Below are 18,639 nucleotides of genomic sequence, written 5' to 3'. Positions count from 1 at the left end.
TAAATGAAATGGTAACTAAAGAGCTGACAGTAGAAAAGTACTCACATGTCTGAAGGATCCAGCAAACGAAACCAAGAGTCAACGCTATTTTTTCAAGTCTAGTAGTAAAAGTGGAACTGAACAACACTGTCAGGGAATAAATCAAACGTGGAACATAAAGCGAATCCTAGTCATCTAGAATGCTTTCCCTCTCGTCACAAAACGACAGCGTATCAGCGTCTGTTACGATGACGTGGCGTGCTGAGTCAGCATCGCCGAAGAAACTGGAAAGACCAAAATGGCTCAGAAACCAAAGAGTCTCCCATTGGCAAAGTTGCAACCTTTGCGTATAAAAAAGGGCACTTTCGAGTTAGTAGTTGGAACGATTCAGTGAAAGTTTCGAACTTTGTGAGTGAAGCGATGAATCACGACGAAGGTTGGCGTTCCGGTGGCCGTGGGGGTCCGAGGGGCCGCTCTCAGGCGTCTGGGCAAAGAGTAAACCGTCAAAAAAGCGAACGTCCGGTGAGTAAACTGGATTGTCGTCTCGTTATTCTTTTTTTTTCGTTTTCTAAGTTGTAATCTTTTTTATTGATATTATTAGCCTTTGCTTGTGGCTTGCTAGTGTTATGGATCATCACATTTTTTATCTTCCTTTGTAATTTACAGGTTACGGTTGATAGGTCTTTGGATGAATCTTCTGGTAATAGGAGTAGGGGTAGGGGGTCTCGAGGGCGAGGAAGATGTAGGACTGTGCAAGTGTACGTTGAGAAGTCGTCCCGAGTTGCCAATGTGGGAAAGTCAGCTCAAGAAGAAGTAAAGTCCCAAGAGGATGGCTTAGGTTCTACTAAGCAACCTGATCAAGGTGCATCTTTCAAGTGTTATGGAGATAACGATGATCTTTTGCAACCATCTGCTTCGTCTAGCTCAAATAACATAAATCTTAGTGGAGGTCTGTCTGTCTCTAGAGAATGTGAGGATAAGAATGGCGGTAGAGTGTCTTGTGATATAGTTAATAGGATGGAAGATGTTTCGTTCTCTGGCCTGGTGTCTGTATCTTCTACAAGTGATAAGAAGGTTAAGCTTTCTAGTGTTGAGGATCGTCATAGCGCTCACAAGTCTGGTGATGTAGGGAACGCTTGTAATGAACGCATTAGTAGACTTTTTGATATCTGCCTCGAGAAGAAGTGGTTTTGTCTAAAATCCTCCTCCTTGGAACTTAACAAAGAAAAGAGGAGAGCAACTAAGGGGTACGCTAGCATTGTTATTAGACCTGGGATGGTCCTTCTCAAGAACTTCTTGTCAATCAACGATCAAGTAACTACTAACTACGCTCTCTCTCTCTCTACCTTTTGACATAATGCATTATCTGTGCTTCTTCTGCTTTACAAATTGCTTGTAGGTGATGATTGTGAACAAATGCCGGGAGCTCGGTTTGGGTGAAGGAGGCTTCTATCAACCAGGTTATGGAGATGGAGCATTATTGCATTTGAAGATGATGTGCCTGGGGAGAAACTGGGACCCTCAAACATCTCGATATGGAGATACTCGACCACATGACGGTTCTGTCCCACCTAAAATTCCTTTTGAATTCAATCAGTTTGTTCAGAAAGCTATCCAAGATTCACAGTCCCTTGTTGCTACAAGCTCAAAGAAGGGAGAGGATGAGATACCATGTATGTCACCAGACATCTGTATTGCTAACTTCTACACATCCACTGGGAGACTTGGTCTACATAAGGTTAGTGTTTCAAATAACTTCTTGATTTCATAAAAGCTTGTAGTTTATTTGCATCATTAGTGTTGGCTCTTTGATGTTTCAGGATAAAGATGAGAGTGCAAAGTCCATTCAGAAGGGCTTACCTGTTGTATCATTTTCTATTGGAGATTCAGCCGAGTTTTTGTATGGTGATCAGAGAGATGATGACAAGGCAGACATGGTAGTCTTGCAATCTGGAGATGTTCTACTCTTTGGTGGCAAGTCCAGAAATGTCTTTCATGGCGTCAGATCAATTCTCAAAGATACTGCTCCTAAGGTTCTTGTCCAGGAAACAAACCTCCGACCAGGTCGTCTGAATTTGACTTTTAGGCAGTATTAACCCCCACAAAGCTAGGAAACTCTTGTGTGCATCTTGAAGCTGTTTTGGAATGTCTGAACTTGTTATGTTTCTATTTTCGGTTATATCACAGTGACAGTGTCTTGGCAATATAACTATCAAGTATCTATTATCACAGTGTCTTTTATATACAATGAATTAGTTCATACAATGTTTACAGCTTAGGTTCTAGTTCAATGTGTAAAGTGTAAAGTTATTTCATTGTTGCATGGCCGCTTTGTTCACGAGCTTGTTGATACTGCGATAGCTGATGCAGCTGAATCAACATAAAGTAGCAAGCAAGAATAGATTTTCTTCTTCAAACGTTCTATGTTCTCTAACAAAGAATCATCACCAGAGTGGTGATCACTTTTTACTTTGTCCAGCCATTCGTTTGCTTGCTTAAGTTGGGATAAAGTCTCGGCAATGTGATTATCTGGTTCCTCTGCTCGTGATCCTTTGGTTTTACCTTTCTTAACCTGGACACTAGCATGAAATCCAGTATCTATCGCTTCTTCCAAGAATCTCATAAACCAGCTTCTTGTTTCTTGTGTCATAGCGTCTCTCATTGCTTTTATCTCTTCTGTACCGTTTCCTGTAACCCACTCTAGCTTTTCGGCTTCTGTTAGAGTTTTTGAAGACTTTGTTGTGGCTCTGCTTGATGCTAGACTCGCTCTTTTGCTCGGCTTCTCAGGCTCAGTACATATTGGATGAATATTCAAAAGCTGGGATGATTTTTCTTTACACGGTGCAGCTGTGACCTGTGCTTGGTCAAGGAGACTCTGGAGGTTGAAGAAGCTTCTGAGAGAGGTATGTGGATTCTTTGGTGAAGCACTTGAGCTGAGGTCAGCAAACATACTGCAAAAAAAAAACCATTGTTTCTTTTATTGGGAACTTTTACAAGATTACTTGCCTTCGATCCTAGTGTTTGGTTTCAAGAAGGGTACTTGCCTGATACACTTGAGAAGATGTGAAGCAGCCAATGCCTCTCTTTGTGCTTCTGCAGCAAGCAGAGCAGCAATATTTCTCCTCCTCAGCATTCCCTTTGAGGATTAAAGAGATCATATGTGATGAGCACAGTGGAATGATTATAAAGAATAAAAGGAGAGAGATACAGAGATCATGTATAGCGTACTTTACCCATTTTTGTTAGATTAGCAGGCAGAGATCTCCATGATGCATCCTCAGAAAAACTACTCTTCCTGTTTACGCTATTCACAGTTGAGCTCAAAGAGAGGTTCTTTGTCTCTGCCTTCGTTGGAGCTGTCGCAGGCCGAGATTGTGGAGGAGCAGCTTGATGTAGCTACGCAGCACATACATGTTAATCACAGGTCAACCGTTATTTTTAATGCTAGTTTAGAACACAAACCTGATCTTTGTGCTCCCTTTGCTTGCCTTTAGCCAAACCACCAACTCTCTTACTCGCCCTCACTGATCCAGCCTCGCTCTCATTGTTGCTACCACCACTACTCGAGTCTGATCCACTCGCCCTTGCGTTTGAAACGCCTTGCATATACCTTGACGCCACACCTGTTTTCTCCTCCTTGATTACAAAATCTTGACGCCTTCTAACACTCTCCATGGGGTTTGATCTCGCACCATCCTTCTTCTGTTTGTGATTATCTTCTTGCAGTGGTGGTGTTGTTGTCTCGGTAGGAACCAACATCTGCATCAAATCTTTGGGGTTTCCTACAAAAGGATGGCGTCCAGAGATGGGTCTAACTCCCACCATTACAGGAACAGGCGTCCCAGGTTCGAGCTTATCAACGTAGAAGAACTGTCCCAGTCCTAGTTTGTTGTTCAAGATGAGTTCGTTGTCTTCGTTTCTCAACGAGACGTATGTGGAGTGAGAAGAATCCGAGACTTTGATGAAGAAGCCTTGGTTTGGCCAAAGCTCCGAGCCGGCTAAAGCAGGGACGATGCTGATAACCTGCAGAAGAACAGACCGATACTCTCCTCGGACTTTGATGTTTGTGTTCATTGTCTGGAGAAGCTTGATCAGCACTCTAGGCGTAAGAGAAGCCATTTCTTTGGAACAGTGTTGAGAATTGAATGTTACAGACAGAGAGAATAAAGAAAAAAAGGTTTCTGTTTCTTTTTTTCTTTTTCTAACTTTGCATGGAAGGTAAGTAAACATCATCATCTTTCACTTGGCTTTGAAGTCATGTGAGCATGTTAGGGTCATGAGGACATTCTCTACTTTTTTAGGGTCAATGACTAATGTACCCTTGATGAAGTAGTGATGATGAGGTTAGGGAGAGGTGCTTTTTGGGGATTTATGATTGGGTTTACTTCAAATTTGATCTCACGTCACTTTCCGAGGAAGATGGGAGAAGATGAGCATATACCTTCATTGCCTCACTTTTACGTGTTGATCACAAACAAAGATTATTCAGAAGTAAAAGACATGTTTTGTTTTTGGAAACTATCGCATGTTACATGACAACGATGAGTTATTGCTACCATACTCCATAACACCTTATTACCAACTTCATTTATTGATTTTGTTGTACCATTACCATCCTTTTATTTTTGTTTGTACTACCAAAATCACATTGATACCAAACCGATAAGGACATGTTTTCAGGTTTGATACAATTTACAAATGTAGTAGGCTCAAAACCACTATCACAGAGTATACAGAGGATGATATTGAATACAAGAGAAACTATTCTCAATGATACATTGACCAGGAAACAAAGAAGCATGTAGAATCCTTTTATCTTTTCATTCGCTTGGATCCTATGAACCTTTGGTTTCGAAATCATTTCCCTTTGCTACGAAAATTGGAGAGTGAAAAGAATGACCTTGGTGCTGCAGTAAACATGATGTTTTAAGAGTGAGTTAAAAAGCATATAGCTAACCATCTAGCCAGCTTAGCTATATGTTTAGATTCTATGGTGTTTTATAATATACTTTCAATCTTTTAGATTCTATGGAGACAAAGAATGGTTATAAAATTTTCTAGAATAGAGCACATAGATTGATTACCTTTTACAGAAGCTCCAGACATCTGATCTTCCTTCAGTTTAAAGCTCAATGGTGCGCTAGTGGTTCGGGCTGACATTGGGTACATAGACGTTACATCAACATGAATCATATCAAAGATGAACAAAAATGAGCTATGTACACTAGGGGAATAGAAAAGGCTGTTACCTTGTTCATTGAATAGCTCACTCTCGTTGAAACTATCATCAGAGGGCTGAGTTTGTAAGAATCTCGATTTTCTCAAGTCTTCTGATGATCTATACGCAAGATCACGTCCATCTTCAGTATCATCATCCCCTTCAGAGGTCGTAGCAGATATCCAGTCAGCCAAATTCTCAGCCGCACGGTTCTTCCTTCCAAAGTTCAAAAGCCTTTTCAACCCTTTCGTCACATCTTGTTTATTCTCAGCAGCTCCCCATTTCTTTCTCATTTGAGTTGTATCATTCTCTGTGTGGCTAAGGCTCCAGAAAGTAGGACTGTCCACTGGTGAGTCCACTGAAGCATCAAGCTCAGATGCCTCGTTTTGATACTGATGCTGCTTCACTCGTGCATCCAGAAACGAACCGATGGTTTGGTGATGATGCCTAGAAGCTATAACAGCAGGTAACTCAGCGTTTGAACCAGGGTCAAGCTGAGAAGCTATAGATTCACCATCTTCAAAGTCTTGACTAAGTCTTGATTTCTCGTTTTCTGCGTCAGTAAAAGCTTCGGCTTCTGTGTCATCACCAAGCACATCTTCCACCTCTTCTTTCTCCATTTCGTCTGATGCATCGGATCCTTCTGAAGCCTTTCTCCCGCTATGCTCTTGCTCAAGACTCAAAGGTACAGAAACACCATCATCCTCTGGAGCAGCAGCTTCAGCAGCAACTTTTCTGAAATTTGTCGGCCTTCTCAGCTTCTCTTCTTCAGTTATTACAGCCTTCGGTCTCGCAGAGCTTCTCGCCTGTGAGCGGACGCCATTTCTCCCAACTACCGAGGCTGGTTGCTTCATGCCTTCCTTCTTGAACTCGGCGAAGTTAGGGACTGACTGTGCAAGAAGCTTGTCTTGTCCTCTCCGCCTAGCAGAACTGGGTGTAGAAACTTTGGCTGCAGAGCGTGAAGCTGATGTAGTAATGGTTCGAGAACTGTTTTTGGTTTGTTGTAGCTTCTTATTCTGTGTGCTCCTGGAAACATCTTCCTCTTCTTCACTCTGGAATGAGCTAATTGGATGCTGTCAAGACATAACATGAAGTAGTTTTAGCAAACCACAGGTAAACTCTCAAAAAGAAGAAAATGACGTTATACCTGATCCTTTCTAGCACTCAGCCTAGAATTGAAGTACACAAGCTTCTCTGCACGTCGAGCATCTGAGTCACGTCTTGCAGTAGACTGAGAAAATTTAGTTTTCATCTCAGCGTTACTGCGATCAAGTATATCTTGCATCATCTTCAACTTGGCTTCCTTCTCGCTCCTTCTTGAACTCCAGTCTTCCTTCAGCTTCGCGTCTCTCTTCTGCATATACTCCTCATAGAACTTTCCTCTAGAGCTATCTGAAAAGCTGATTTCTGGAAATTTTTGCCTTGTGGTATCTCCATAGTCACTGTTAGCAACCGCCTTCACAGTTGGTGGAGTTTTGAACTTGTCTTCATCATTTGAACTTGTGATTAGATCCTCTGCTACAGGTCTTCTGAGCTGTGACGTCACAGCTTGTTCACTAGGCTTTACAGGCTTGCCTCTACGGACAGAACTGGATTGATCCCCGGGGACACGGAGCATGTGTTCAGCAAATAGCTTTTCAAGCTCGTTTGCTTTCACTTTCAATTCATCATTCAGCTCTTGACTTCCCTTAGAGGCTCTAGCCCTTTGAACTAGCTCTGCACTGGACATTTGGTTCAAAGTATCACTCTCTGAGATGTCTGACACACTAATATTAATGGCTGAAGGTGGCTTTTTATTTACATCGGCAGAACCAGTTTCAGCCCTTCTACCATGTGGTCTTCTCATCTGTTCAGTACCTAAAAGACAATGGTGCAAGAAAATAATCTTAAGATGGTGAATTTCCCTTTTTGTACAAGTCAGGATAGTAAGAGAATCTACAAGTATAGAAAAGAATATAGGTACATTGTCACATTGAGAGTTAGTCCTTATCCTTTTCTCAGACAGCTGTTTAATAATAATAATAATAATTAAGAAAATATAATACTTCTACGGTCATGATAATTTTCAAGCATTAGAAAAACAAACCAAACAATAAAACCATATATAGTAGTAGTGCATGATAGTTTTATGCATCTAGTGCATGATGGTTAGATGCACAAAAAGAGATGGAAGTAAAACTTTACTAACCTCCACAGACTTGTGTCTTTCTCTGGCGATCCTCTACTGGTGGTGATTGCCTAGTTGCTGAAGGTTCTCTCCTTGGAGACTCCGCAGTTCCTCCATTGCTCCGAACACTAGTGAGACTAGATTCATTACCACTTAACTGCTGTAGTGTAGACAATGAATGACTCCGAGGATCCCTAGTCTGTATTTGATCCTGCTTATCTGATTCAAAACCGCCAATTTTGTTATTGGACTCATCATCTATGTGTCCCACTTGCCTTTCCGTGCTCAATGGCACCTTCAAGTCTACCTCTTTGTCTTTCCTTAAATTGGTTGAACTACATTCATCTTCATTCCTATGAGGATTCTCAACATGACTCAATCCGTTCTGTTCTCTCTTATTGCATCCAACAGATTGTTTTGAAGATATACCACTTCCATCTTTGGACACTGATGACAACGAGGGACTATCACCAGCCCCATCCTTCCTATCATTTCCCAAATCAATGCTCATGTCACTAGCACCACTCCATCTCCGTACCACAGCTTTTTCCACGCCTGCAGAAGATGATAAATCAGAAGAGAGCCTTTTCAGATCAGTGGGTTTCACCACCACAGCTGGTTTCCCTCCAGAGTTTTCTTTCTGCTTGTTTTCAAATAGGTTGATCCTCTCCTGCACACTGAGCCGTCTCGTTAGTTGCCTAGTTTGACTTGCTAATGGCTCATTTTGCACAGGAGTTTTTTCCTCTTCTTCATCCTTTTCACCATGACTACTTTCTGGCATCACCTTTGCTTCTTGTTGGGAGTATCTGGTTGCTTTTACACTTTTCTCTTCCATACCAGTTCCCAGGTTTTTGGATGGGTCTTCACTGGGATCATCAATTGACATATCAGATTCCCATGACGAACGTATAGCTTCTTGTTCCCGATTGAACCTCCAAGAGCTCATAAGCTCTGGTCTTCTCTGGCAAACTGCTATAAACTTGGTGCATGCGTCACTGCGATTAAGTATAGCAGACCAAGCATGATCAGAGTACACATAACAGATAGTTAACTGAGTTGAAAGCCAAAATATATTTTGGAAGTCTATGAATTAGAAATGCATAATTCTAAAAAGTCAGATAATCCATCAGGTTAAATATTGGCAACCCCACAAAGAAAAAAAGAGATTGATTTTTTTAGTACAGTTAGGCATATTAGTCCTTTATAATCATGATCATCCACCTACCAGTAGTTCCCATGTCTACATCAGACCAAACCTACCTAAATTAGAGCATGATGGGCTTCTGTTTAAGGAAAAGAGCATGCATCAAGCCCTAAGCATTTAAACATAAAATCATATAGGCGAGTATATAAACATATGGTTATGGTGATCATAGACGAACTATGTGTTATCACAAAGGTCCAAAGACCTGGAAAATAATATAGAGGATATCTTAATACTTACTTCAAGCGACTGGCTCCAAATCGATCAGCAAATTGAGTAAGTTCGGGGACAGTGACTGGGTTGAAACCAGCAGCAGAAGCACGATTACAAGCCGTTTCCAAGTCCTGTCTAACTGCTGCAAGCCGTAAATCAATAGCTCTCAGTAGCTCCTTCCTGGTAACGCAGAAAAGGAGAAAGATTCATTTTAAGACATTCAAAATAAAACAACTTTTGGACAGGTAACGGAACAACAATTAATAGGTGTAGAAGTATAGAAGTTCCTTTACTTTGTCACATCAGCCGCTGGTGTAGTTTCTGTGCCATCTGAACCAAGAAAGTTTTAGCCAGATTATGCCAAAGCAAGAAAGAAACGACTTAACATGCAGTTAAATATATATGATGGACATGTATGGGCAAACAGAAAACGACATAATGCCTTCAGATTCTAAATATAGAAAACGACATAAAGCATTCAAATCCTAAATGTCACTCTGGTGCCACTCATAAGGTGCTTTTCTCATATTTGGCAGTAAGATTTCTAGCTGTAACGCATTGACTTTGGAGGCGTGCATACTGTAAACTCAGCCAGTATAACAGTCTATTAAAAAAGGGGGGCAGTGATGGTCTATATAAGATACTATTCTAGCGTCCGTGAATAACTTAACAGCATCTCACAGTTCACTTCACACACTTTTATCACTAACCGTCACTGTAACCAAGTTCTTAGAGCCAATGCACAATTTGCCATGTAACAGAATATACAATGCATACCTTTTGCACCAGGTCGGTGATCACCAGTCCCCTAAAGCAAGATATTATCAAAATCAGTAAGAGAACTCCAGATAACACATTCATTAGCTAACTTGAAATTAAAAGAGGTGAAAAGTACCTCGCCGTATATTTTCCGGGCAGCCTCTAACTGAGACATTTCCTCATCCAAAGCGCTAACCAATTCAAGAACCTCTGGGGTACTAACAAAGCGTACAAACCTATTAACCGGAGCAGGCACAAGGGTAAATTAGCAATGATCTCTACTCCACTAAAACTAGTACACATCTCTCGTTCAAAAAAGGAATCTAAACCTCTCGAGCGTCGCTTTAGTAAACCAAGTTCCAGCATTTTTACTGCTCTCAACTTGTAACCTTATAGACTGAGCTTCCCTGGCCACCTGCTCTTCAGCGACTTTCAAATGAGCAACAAAAGGTTTCACCAGTCCAGAAACAATCTTCTCAGTACTCCCCGCAGTAGAGACAAACAATTCACATCTGTTAGGAAAGAAATAACATAGCAAGTACGTTAAAAAAAAAACAGTAAAGACTAACAATGTAATAATAAGGAAGAAGAAAAAGAAGGAACCATCTCCAGTAATTACCTTGAGCGCTTTGGAGAGAGTTGGAAGAGAGCATAGTCAAGAGGTATTGATGGTCTCATCTTCTCCCTCTTTCGCCAATAAAAAAATCACCAAGTCCTCCCCTTTAACATACCCAACAAAAGCAAAAGTAAAGACAGCATCAGAAGCTTAAATGCTATAGAGGAAACTGAAGCGGGCAGAGAGAAACGGATCCATTCAAAACAAGAAGAGTGAAATGCATAGGAAGCAATATTCAACTTTTAAGAGTCCACATTACAATAATAGAAACCCCCACAAAGTTGACAACAGATCTGGTTCCGATCATGAAAAAAAAAAGATGAGATCTTTAAATCCAAAACGGGAACTTTGAAGTAAAGTCATACTCGGATCAGCCTTACCTGAGGGTAGTACAAGGAAGGAAAAAAAGAAGAGATCTTGGGGGGTCTCTTTCCGATTCAAATTCGCTATCAACAATGTCTCTTTCTCTGCTGTCTATTATTGGCTTCTTAAAAAAAGCCCTAACAATGGCGGTGTTTTATCTGGTCTTCTTCACTCTTCTCCCCCCTCCAAACTCTTTTAACAAATGGTGGTGTTACTGTCTGAACAACCTTTTTGTTCTTTAGTTGCTTCTGAGTGGATTTGATGTCTCTCTCCTTCTCTCTTTTGTTTAAAAACTACTTTTGGAGCGAGAAAGTAGATTCAGAAGAGAGAGAGAGACGAAGGCGTTGTTCAGACAGCAAATCACCATTTTTGTTGACGAGACAGAACACACACAAGTAGCCTATACCGTGAGAACAAACAAAAAAAAAAGAGAAGTAATTTGTAGAGCGTAAATTTTCAAATTTTAAATTAAAAATTAAAATTAAAAGAAAGTCGGCAGTATAATGCGAAATCCCGGATATAGGACTTTCCATTTTACCGATTTACCCTTTGTTTTTTAATATAATTTTTTTGTCAATAATATAATTTAAAGTTTCTTCGTAAATAAGAGTTAATTTAATTTCTTACATTATTTGAAGCATATGAATTTCTTACAAATAAAGGGGTAAGTGAGGGGAATATTGGTACTTTTACCTTTTAGATCCAACCAAATTTAACGTTGACAGTAAAATAGCACAATGATTGGGTTTTCAAAGAGTTTTAAAAAATTTCCGTATTCTCATATAATACTTTTAAGCAAATACAAAGATGTTGACAAAAATTATATACTAAAGTACTTATTCCACTCTTCTCAAAACTACTAATATTTTAACACCAACCATTTTAATTCCAGCTTTTGGAGACATTTTAAACAAAATGATGGACCCCATGAAAAAAAGGCTGGAGAATATCTAATTATTAATTCTTCTAACTTTAATTTAAAATGAAGAATTGGTCTCAACTCCTAACCAAATATAAGACTTCCTGCTTTGACTCCTACCGAATTCGTCATAAATTCCATTTTTTTGTGCTTTGGTATATGTTTACTATTTACTTGGATCAATTACGAATCATGGAGCACAAATGATATAAATAAACATTTTCATAATACATAGATATATGTGTGTAATCCAAGGGTCCTACACGGCTACACCTCAGATAGTAATTGCAAACACTTTCTACAGAAAACGTATAAAAGCATCTACAATGGGAGTTACTAAGAAAGAGTATTTAAGAAAAAAATAATTAAATAATCAGTTGATTCCAGTAAAAGCTAAAGATTTAATCTTTAAAATCTCTAAATAAAAACTATTTTTTAGTGAATTCTTGTATTATTTGCGGATCTCCACGACATGTGATAATTAACAATTGGTTAATATTTTTTTTTATCTGAAAAAAAAATAATACTTAAAAAAATCAAAATACATTTTTTCTAAGGATTTTTTTTTAGATAACACCATTGTGGGTGTTTTAACTACTAGTCATTTCCTTAATTTTAGGAAGTTTCGTTTCTCGAAAAAATTCATTGGTGTATTCTTCACAAAGACGTTAATACAAATTTGAAAGATTTTTACGGTGAGGATGGGAAGATGGTATTTCCTCAAAAGACCTACGGAATAGATCAGAAACCCTTTTTTTTAAACAAAATAGATCAGAAACCACACTAAAAAATATATAAACAAATATGAAGAGTTTAATTATAGGTTAGTGAGTTGACAAAAAAAATTATAGGTTCGTGCACATGATTAATTTATGAGAAACCTCCATGTGGGTTGACATTCCAAGTGATTCTCAAGTTATTAACAACAGTAAATATACGGACACTTACTTCAAAGAAGTAAAATTACTATTAAGTAAAGACAATATTACATGTTTAGTTGAATTTTTCATCTTTTTATAGTTGATTTTTTTCTTGCGAAACACGAACATACATTCTAAAACCGAATATTTGACTACTTACTTACATGAACACATTATCCATTATGTACACTTCGTATATATACAAACAAAGTCGTTGGATCGGATATTTCTTCACGTACATGTTTTCCATTAATCCCTTTCAACGGTCCAATCCATTTAGCACAACCCTGCAATGTTACGAACGTTATAAAGGAACATATGTGTTCTAGTACGTTTATAAGATTTGAACTAGCTAATAGTAAGAGAAACAACAGAAAATGAAATTAAAGATATGGATCTCAAACCAATCGCAAGCATTGAGACTCGTGGCATGCGTGTCACTTGGTGTTCCAGCTGCATCATATGATTATGACAATCATAAATGTACACATCAATATGTTTCAAGCTTGCGTGTGACCATGTGCACAAATATCACCTCAATGTCTTTTGATTGCTCATAATGCAACCATAGAAGATAACTTACGAGTCAAAGGAGAACCAGGGATGCTTGATCCGACAGGAGAATCCGGGACATGACCTGGATCCACCACCAACTTCTGGAGGTGACCATTTCTTGCGACATTTTCGCCGGAAATGCGAGTTCTCAACTTCCTGAGACCATTTTCTGGGGCAGGACCGGCCACAGTTTCATCCCAAAGCTTGTGCAAGAATCCCATTACTCCGATCAAATTTTCAAAAGGGTTTTTGTTTTTGTTTCTTCTCTAAAGGGGTTTGGTAGCAATCTCTTTAGTGTTTTTCTTTATTGGGGGATAATAGTGTGGTTTTATTTATACAAAGATAGGAAAGAGAGCTTTTAATATATTTGGTTTAGACTAATAATATAGATTTGACCTTAAATTAAAACTTCCAAATTAAAGAGATGTAATCAAGGATGATGATATTATTAAACAAAGTTGATAAATCTAGCCGACAAGAAGAAGATCAGCTTAGACAATGAGTTTATAGGGTGTGACACGTTTGACTGCTCATCCAAAAGAAACGTCAGCCAGTTTATAGAATGCGAGTCATGTGACACCTTTGACTTCTCATCCATCAGAAAAATCTAACCAGTTTATAGGATCGCTTAGATTTTATTTATTACGTCATGGGCCTGGGCCATGTCTTGAATGGGCCATAGTTAAAACATTCTGCAACGAAGAACAATCACTTCTCTGCTGAGAAAAGAAGAGAAAATGCATCGAAGAGCAGCAGAGTCTCTGGAACAATCACTTCTCTGCTGACATTTTACTCCATCATGGTAAGTTCTGATGGTAAGCACTTTGCTTGTGAACTTGTGCTAAAGCTTGTTGTTTTGTTTTTACACAGATTCTTCCAGCATCAAGGTAAAGCATCTCAAGCATGATAAAGAAATGGTACTTGACTCCGCTTCAATGTGTCTCTCTTAAGAATTGCTTTAGTTATGACTTATGAGAGATTTTGTGTTTTTTGGTTTCAGATGGATGCTAAGAACAATCTGACTTGTGAAGAACCAGAAGAGATACCATCCCCCAAGTTGAGATATTGGCTGAAGAGCTCAACAACTCCATGGCGCTCTCCAATCCGGCATGGCTCTATGATGATGATGCCTTCCACTCCTCTGGCTTGGCGGTTGGATTCAGCTGACTTCACTCTCAAAGAATACTTCTTCTGAATGTCTGCTTTGTCCTCATTGTTTTTAGTTTATACTCCTCTATTGATATATTTTTTTCTCAAAAACAAAATTATTTTAAATAAACTCGATTTATATAACCAGGAAAAAAAATCCAATAAATATGAACTCAGAAGCCATGATTCTTTACTCAAATTACAAAGCCCTTAGAATTTTCATGAAGCTTGAAAATAGGTGTTGAATTCTTAAAGAAGAATCACATTCTCAACATAGTTGAGATAGGTGTTGAATCTCTTACCCTGAAACGCTTCCATGCCTTGGATTCCAACTTTTGTTATTGTATTTCTCTCCACATTAAAGTAGATGACATAGGAAGGCACATTTTGGAGCGAAGGTGCTAAGACGATTTCGTTTGTACCAACTATTATTCCAGCAAAGCACATGGTTTTTGTAACTACATCATTCCACGAAGGAGGTAATATGTATACATGCTTGGACCATTCAGCATCTTGTAAAACCCACAGCTGAAAACTTTTACTCGTTGTACTAATATTCTCACCAGGAGCATCTCCAGACATAAGCAAACCCAGTTTCCCATTGTAATTAACCAGAGTTGTTGAATCATGCATTGTTCTACCGAAATTCACAAAACTGAACTTCTCAACCCTCATATCAAAACAGGCTACCATGGAATTCGCTGAAGATCTGTTGGCTGAAGCTGCATAGTAAATAACACCGCTGATGGATATCCATTTATTTGAAGAATAATGTGCTGTGGTACACTGGACCAACCTCCACGACAGTTTCTTGATTCCTAATGTCAGAACTTGGTGCTTTGCAGAGATCTTCGAGCGTTCCATTGACAATACCTTGAACTCTTTAGAAACGGGGTCATATCCAAGATAGTTGTTCACCAGTGGCGAATCTAGAAATTATTTTGATCGAGTCAAATATAAAGTTTTTTAACAAAGTATATTGTATATACAAAGGGGCGGGCATCCACTAAATTTTTCTTTTTTAAAAAATAGATTGAAATTTTAAAAGTGATGACACTTTTGCACATGTACCTTGGCCCCTGCGTTCCACTACTCCAAACCACTTCCTCGACTTCAATCTAGGCAAGGTCAAGGACTGTCCCGTGCTGGGGTTACATATCACTGGTTTTCTCGACCTGGGCCTAGCTCCATAACAAAAGCCATTCGTAAAACCAAATAACTTGTAGGAGGAACTAGGGAAACGTGCAAGATTGTGATTGGCGGCTACAACAACATAAGACGAGTTCTCTTCTTTTTCAGGATGAGGTGATGACGAGAAGAAGATATAGTTGTGATTGTGATCTTGGCATGCGAAGAGAAGCTGAGGGCGAGCAGAAGATTTGGTCAAGAACAAGTCTGTGAAATCTTCACGTAGAAGCATGGAGGACCAGAGCTTGCATGCGCAACGACATCTTGCTATATCCTTCGACGGCAGCCTCGAGAATATCTCCACAGCGAGTTCATCAGGTATAGGCAATGAGTTTCGATGAAGTGACGTCATCGATCGTGTAGCAGCGCGTTGTAATGTCATGGCTGAGTTGAGTTCGTATCGTATCGTTTGGAAGGAAGAGTTACGGTAAAAGAAAGAAAGGGAGGTGGTACCGTATCCCTTAGGTTAAAGTAAAGATGGATTTTTTAAAGAAAATTACTTAGATTAACCCTTATTATCAGTATATTACAACATAACCCATATAGCTTGACTTATTACATCAATGCCAAAAAATCCTAACATCAAACTACAAAAACAAAGATTTAACAGTTACATGAATCAAAGCAGTGAATCTCAACCTATACATATGAATCAATCATCTCCTGTGTACACTATTACTCTCAAGAACTCAAACTCATCAAGACAGAGGACTTTCTAACAAGACAGTGAGATAGATGACAGTTTGAAGTTTTGTCTGCATTGATATAAATCATTACACAATCAGAACATGTAATAAACATTATAATAATTGTGGGTTTAGCCCTGAGGCGGCATGTCTCTCAGAATAATTTCATGAATAAAAAGTTCAAACATATGAGCCATTCTCATTTACACATTGCACAATAAGCACTGAGTTTCTGTATACGCTAAACATAGCATTAAAAGTTTGACTCTAAAAAGAAAAGAAAAAAAAAAGAAGTTTTGACTCTTGATTCTTCTTTTACACTATCCTCCGACTTCTTGATTGTTATGTAACATCTCCAATTGAGTTTTAAAGAGTTATATTCTCTCTCAAGATCAAAGCTTTATTAACGGACTTCAACCTCTCTTTCTCAAAGCCCACCAAGCTCTCCACAGTCTAGTTTTTTTCAACTTTCTGCAAATTCAATTATCCCCATTGCCACTACTCCAAGAAGCTTGGAAGATTATTTTCTCACAGATTGTCCGAAATTCTTTTTTTAACATTTTGAATAATTGATTCTGTAACTTGTCATGCACAATAATCGCAAGAAAAACAATTATAAAGCCGTTGACATCATCCCATCTCAATGGTCTTAACGACTCTTCTTGCTTAGTTGACAAGAATGCAATCACATTGTAAGAGAGAGAACTAAAGAGGTGGGTAGTTTACAAAACGGCAACGCTTTTGTTGGACAAGAACCAGTCCTCTTATGTGTGACTGACTAGTCGACAAATGTGGAGGTGAGGAAGCAAAAATATGGGACTGAAGAAGGCTATGAAGTGGGAACTCCAAAGTTGTTGGACGACGACGTTTGGTGAGAAGCAGATTGAGCATTCTTCTTCCGTCTGCTTCTTCTCCCACCATTGTTCTTCCCCTTCTTGAAATCCTGCTGATGTTCCACCTGCAAAACACATTTCATCATCAAGAAGACATCTCCGGGATGAGCATTAAATAGATTAAGATGTTCTTAAATTTCGTTACCCCTAAAGAGAAGGGGTGAGGTCTAGGCTCGAATGAGAAAGGATCATTAATCCCCATTGGATTTAACCCAAACGGTGACTGCTGAGTGTTTGAGTCAAAGACAAAGCTACAAGATGAAGTGAAAGTTGAAGCATCATAGCAAGACGACGGCGATGGCGATGGTGAGGCGAATGCTTCTCCTTGAAGCATCTCATGAAACAGATCTTGTAAGTGTTCAAAACTGTCTCCTGAGTTGTTCTCCTGCCAAAAGCCAACATCTCAAAATGTCACTCAGGCGCGTCTAGTAATAAACCGTACGGGAAACTAATGGAACAATATCTTACACTAGGCTTGGATTGATTCATCATTACCGCCATTTCGCTCAAGAAATCTCCCATTCCCTGCACAAAAAACAATATCCATCAAATACATGGTTTATATGTTATACAAAAAGCATGTCAAGAAGCTAGTAATATCACTTGATCTACTTTCAACACAAAATTAACCAGACATGTTTCCCCTTTAAGACACAATCGAACAAAATCTTAAAGCAAAAAAAAATAAAGAAGGGAAGTTTACGTTTTGGTCAGAATCATCATCAGTATTGTAAGCTCCAACGTCATAGAGGAACCTCTTGTTGGAGTCAGACAGAACTGTTGTGTCCACAAAAGGAAAAAAAAAAATCTTATTTCACAAAATAAACAATAAAGGATCTTCTGTTATCCAATAATCTCATCCCATTTGTTCCATCAAAAAAATATAGAATTGACCATAGTTTTTTTAAAGAAGAAGATGGTGGAAAATTACCAGAGTAGGCCTCTTGGATGCCCTGAAACTTCTTCTTTGATTCATCTACAAACTCCAAGTTCCCCATTGATGAACAACGATCTGGATGCCATCTCTAATAACAACGTCAAAAATCAAAGTTCAGTAAATGATTTCACAACACAATCACAGTTTCCATATCTCTCAGTTCAAAACTATCAGCTAAAGGAATGAAAAAAATCTATTTGCTAGTACATGCAATACTCCAGATCAGGTTCCTTGAACAAAAAAAAAAGAAAAAAAAAAAAAAGAGAAACTCACAAGAGCCAGCTTCTTATAAGCAGTACGGAGCTCCGTGGTCGTACATTCTTTCTTCAGACCCAGAAGAGAATACAAATTATCGTTGCCTTTCTCGATATTGTTCGAAGCCATACCTCACCTTTCTTATCAAGTTTACAAAACCGACAAAACAAGTAACTTGAAACTCAATAAAACAAACACGTTCCTAAGGTGCTATAAGTAACACTAATGGATTCTAAAGCACGTTTATAAGACGCACAAACAAGGGGAGGATTAGGGTTTGATGGATAGAAACTCAGTGATGATAAAAGATACGTAGAGTAGAACTCTCCAGAACCTCTGTTACCCCCACATGTCTATGTTTTTTTTCTTTCTATTAATACTTTATTGATAAAATAAAAAAAACATATTATTTCTGTATTTTTTTTTATAGGTTGGGTGGATAAAATTTTACAGATTTGGTTGATATTTTTTCTTATTGGGGTCTCGAGAAGGTTCTAATGAATGTGGTCTTGTTCGTAAAGACGTGCCTTTTTCAGTTTTAAACGCGTTAAAAATCCGCCAGGACCCCACTGTTGAGTGATGACTAATCTGTCGTTTAACCAAGTCATTACGAATCAT

At 38.8% G+C, this 18,639-nt stretch overlaps 6 protein-coding genes across 6 annotated transcripts; 1 reads left to right on the top strand and 5 right to left on the bottom strand.

Moving 5' to 3' along the window:
• The first annotated feature begins 240 nt into the window (after positions 1–240).
• Positions 241–2,317, top strand: LOC111215716. The gene is made up of 4 exons (XM_022719725.2): positions 241–501; positions 646–1,293; positions 1,379–1,717; positions 1,800–2,317. Exons 1-4 carry the CDS (start codon positions 400–402, stop codon positions 2,073–2,075), a joined length of 1,365 nt encoding a protein of 454 aa, XP_022575446.2. The 5' UTR covers positions 241–399; the 3' UTR covers positions 2,076–2,317.
• On the bottom strand, positions 2,177–4,239 carry LOC111215715. Its single transcript, XM_022719724.2, has 4 exons — positions 3,442–4,239; positions 3,208–3,375; positions 3,024–3,115; positions 2,177–2,930 (listed from the first exon to the last, which is right to left on the bottom strand). The coding sequence occupies exons 1-4, from the start codon at positions 4,213–4,215 to the stop codon at positions 2,315–2,317; spliced, it is 1,650 nt and encodes a 549-aa protein (XP_022575445.2). The 5' UTR covers positions 4,216–4,239; the 3' UTR covers positions 2,177–2,314.
• A 388-nt stretch (positions 4,240–4,627) lies between these two features.
• Positions 4,628–10,935, bottom strand: LOC111215714 (COP1-interacting protein 7-like). Its single transcript, XM_022719722.2, has 12 exons — positions 10,537–10,935; positions 10,160–10,260; positions 9,870–10,052; positions 9,677–9,776; positions 9,559–9,589; positions 9,075–9,111; positions 8,809–8,961; positions 7,386–8,359; positions 6,345–7,054; positions 5,229–6,270; positions 5,064–5,132; positions 4,628–4,886 (listed from the first exon to the last, which is right to left on the bottom strand). Exons 2-12 carry the CDS (start codon positions 10,216–10,218, stop codon positions 4,837–4,839), a joined length of 3,408 nt encoding a protein of 1,135 aa, XP_022575443.2. The 5' UTR covers positions 10,219–10,260; positions 10,537–10,935; the 3' UTR covers positions 4,628–4,836.
• Positions 10,936–12,617: 1,682 nt separating this feature from the next.
• LOC111216086 (dormancy-associated protein homolog 4-like) lies at positions 12,618–13,134 on the bottom strand. The gene is made up of 3 exons (XM_022720382.2): positions 12,942–13,134; positions 12,763–12,811; positions 12,618–12,645 (listed from the first exon to the last, which is right to left on the bottom strand). The coding sequence occupies exons 1-3, from the start codon at positions 13,132–13,134 to the stop codon at positions 12,618–12,620; spliced, it is 270 nt and encodes an 89-aa protein (XP_022576103.1).
• A 50-nt stretch (positions 13,135–13,184) lies between these two features.
• LOC106454067 (F-box protein DOR-like) lies at positions 13,185–15,686 on the bottom strand. The gene is made up of 2 exons (XM_048779864.1): positions 15,152–15,686; positions 13,185–14,976 (listed from the first exon to the last, which is right to left on the bottom strand). The coding sequence occupies exons 1-2, from the start codon at positions 15,630–15,632 to the stop codon at positions 14,312–14,314; spliced, it is 1,146 nt and encodes a 381-aa protein (XP_048635821.1). The 5' UTR covers positions 15,633–15,686; the 3' UTR covers positions 13,185–14,311.
• An 845-nt stretch (positions 15,687–16,531) lies between these two features.
• LOC106452260 (J domain-containing protein APJ1-like) lies at positions 16,532–18,387 on the bottom strand. The gene is made up of 6 exons (XM_013894331.3): positions 18,040–18,387; positions 17,761–17,854; positions 17,533–17,606; positions 17,298–17,354; positions 16,975–17,214; positions 16,532–16,894 (listed from the first exon to the last, which is right to left on the bottom strand). Exons 1-6 carry the CDS (start codon positions 18,148–18,150, stop codon positions 16,766–16,768), a joined length of 705 nt encoding a protein of 234 aa, XP_013749785.3. The 5' UTR covers positions 18,151–18,387; the 3' UTR covers positions 16,532–16,765.
• Between the last annotated feature and the right edge of the window lie 252 nt (positions 18,388–18,639).

This window comes from Brassica napus, chromosome A5, assembly GCF_020379485.1.
Source record: "Brassica napus cultivar Da-Ae chromosome A5, Da-Ae, whole genome shotgun sequence".
Lineage (NCBI taxonomy): Eukaryota > Viridiplantae > Streptophyta > Magnoliopsida > Brassicales > Brassicaceae > Brassica > Brassica napus.
Note: the sequence above shows the minus strand (reverse complement) of the source record. Positions and strands in the feature narration are given on the sequence as shown.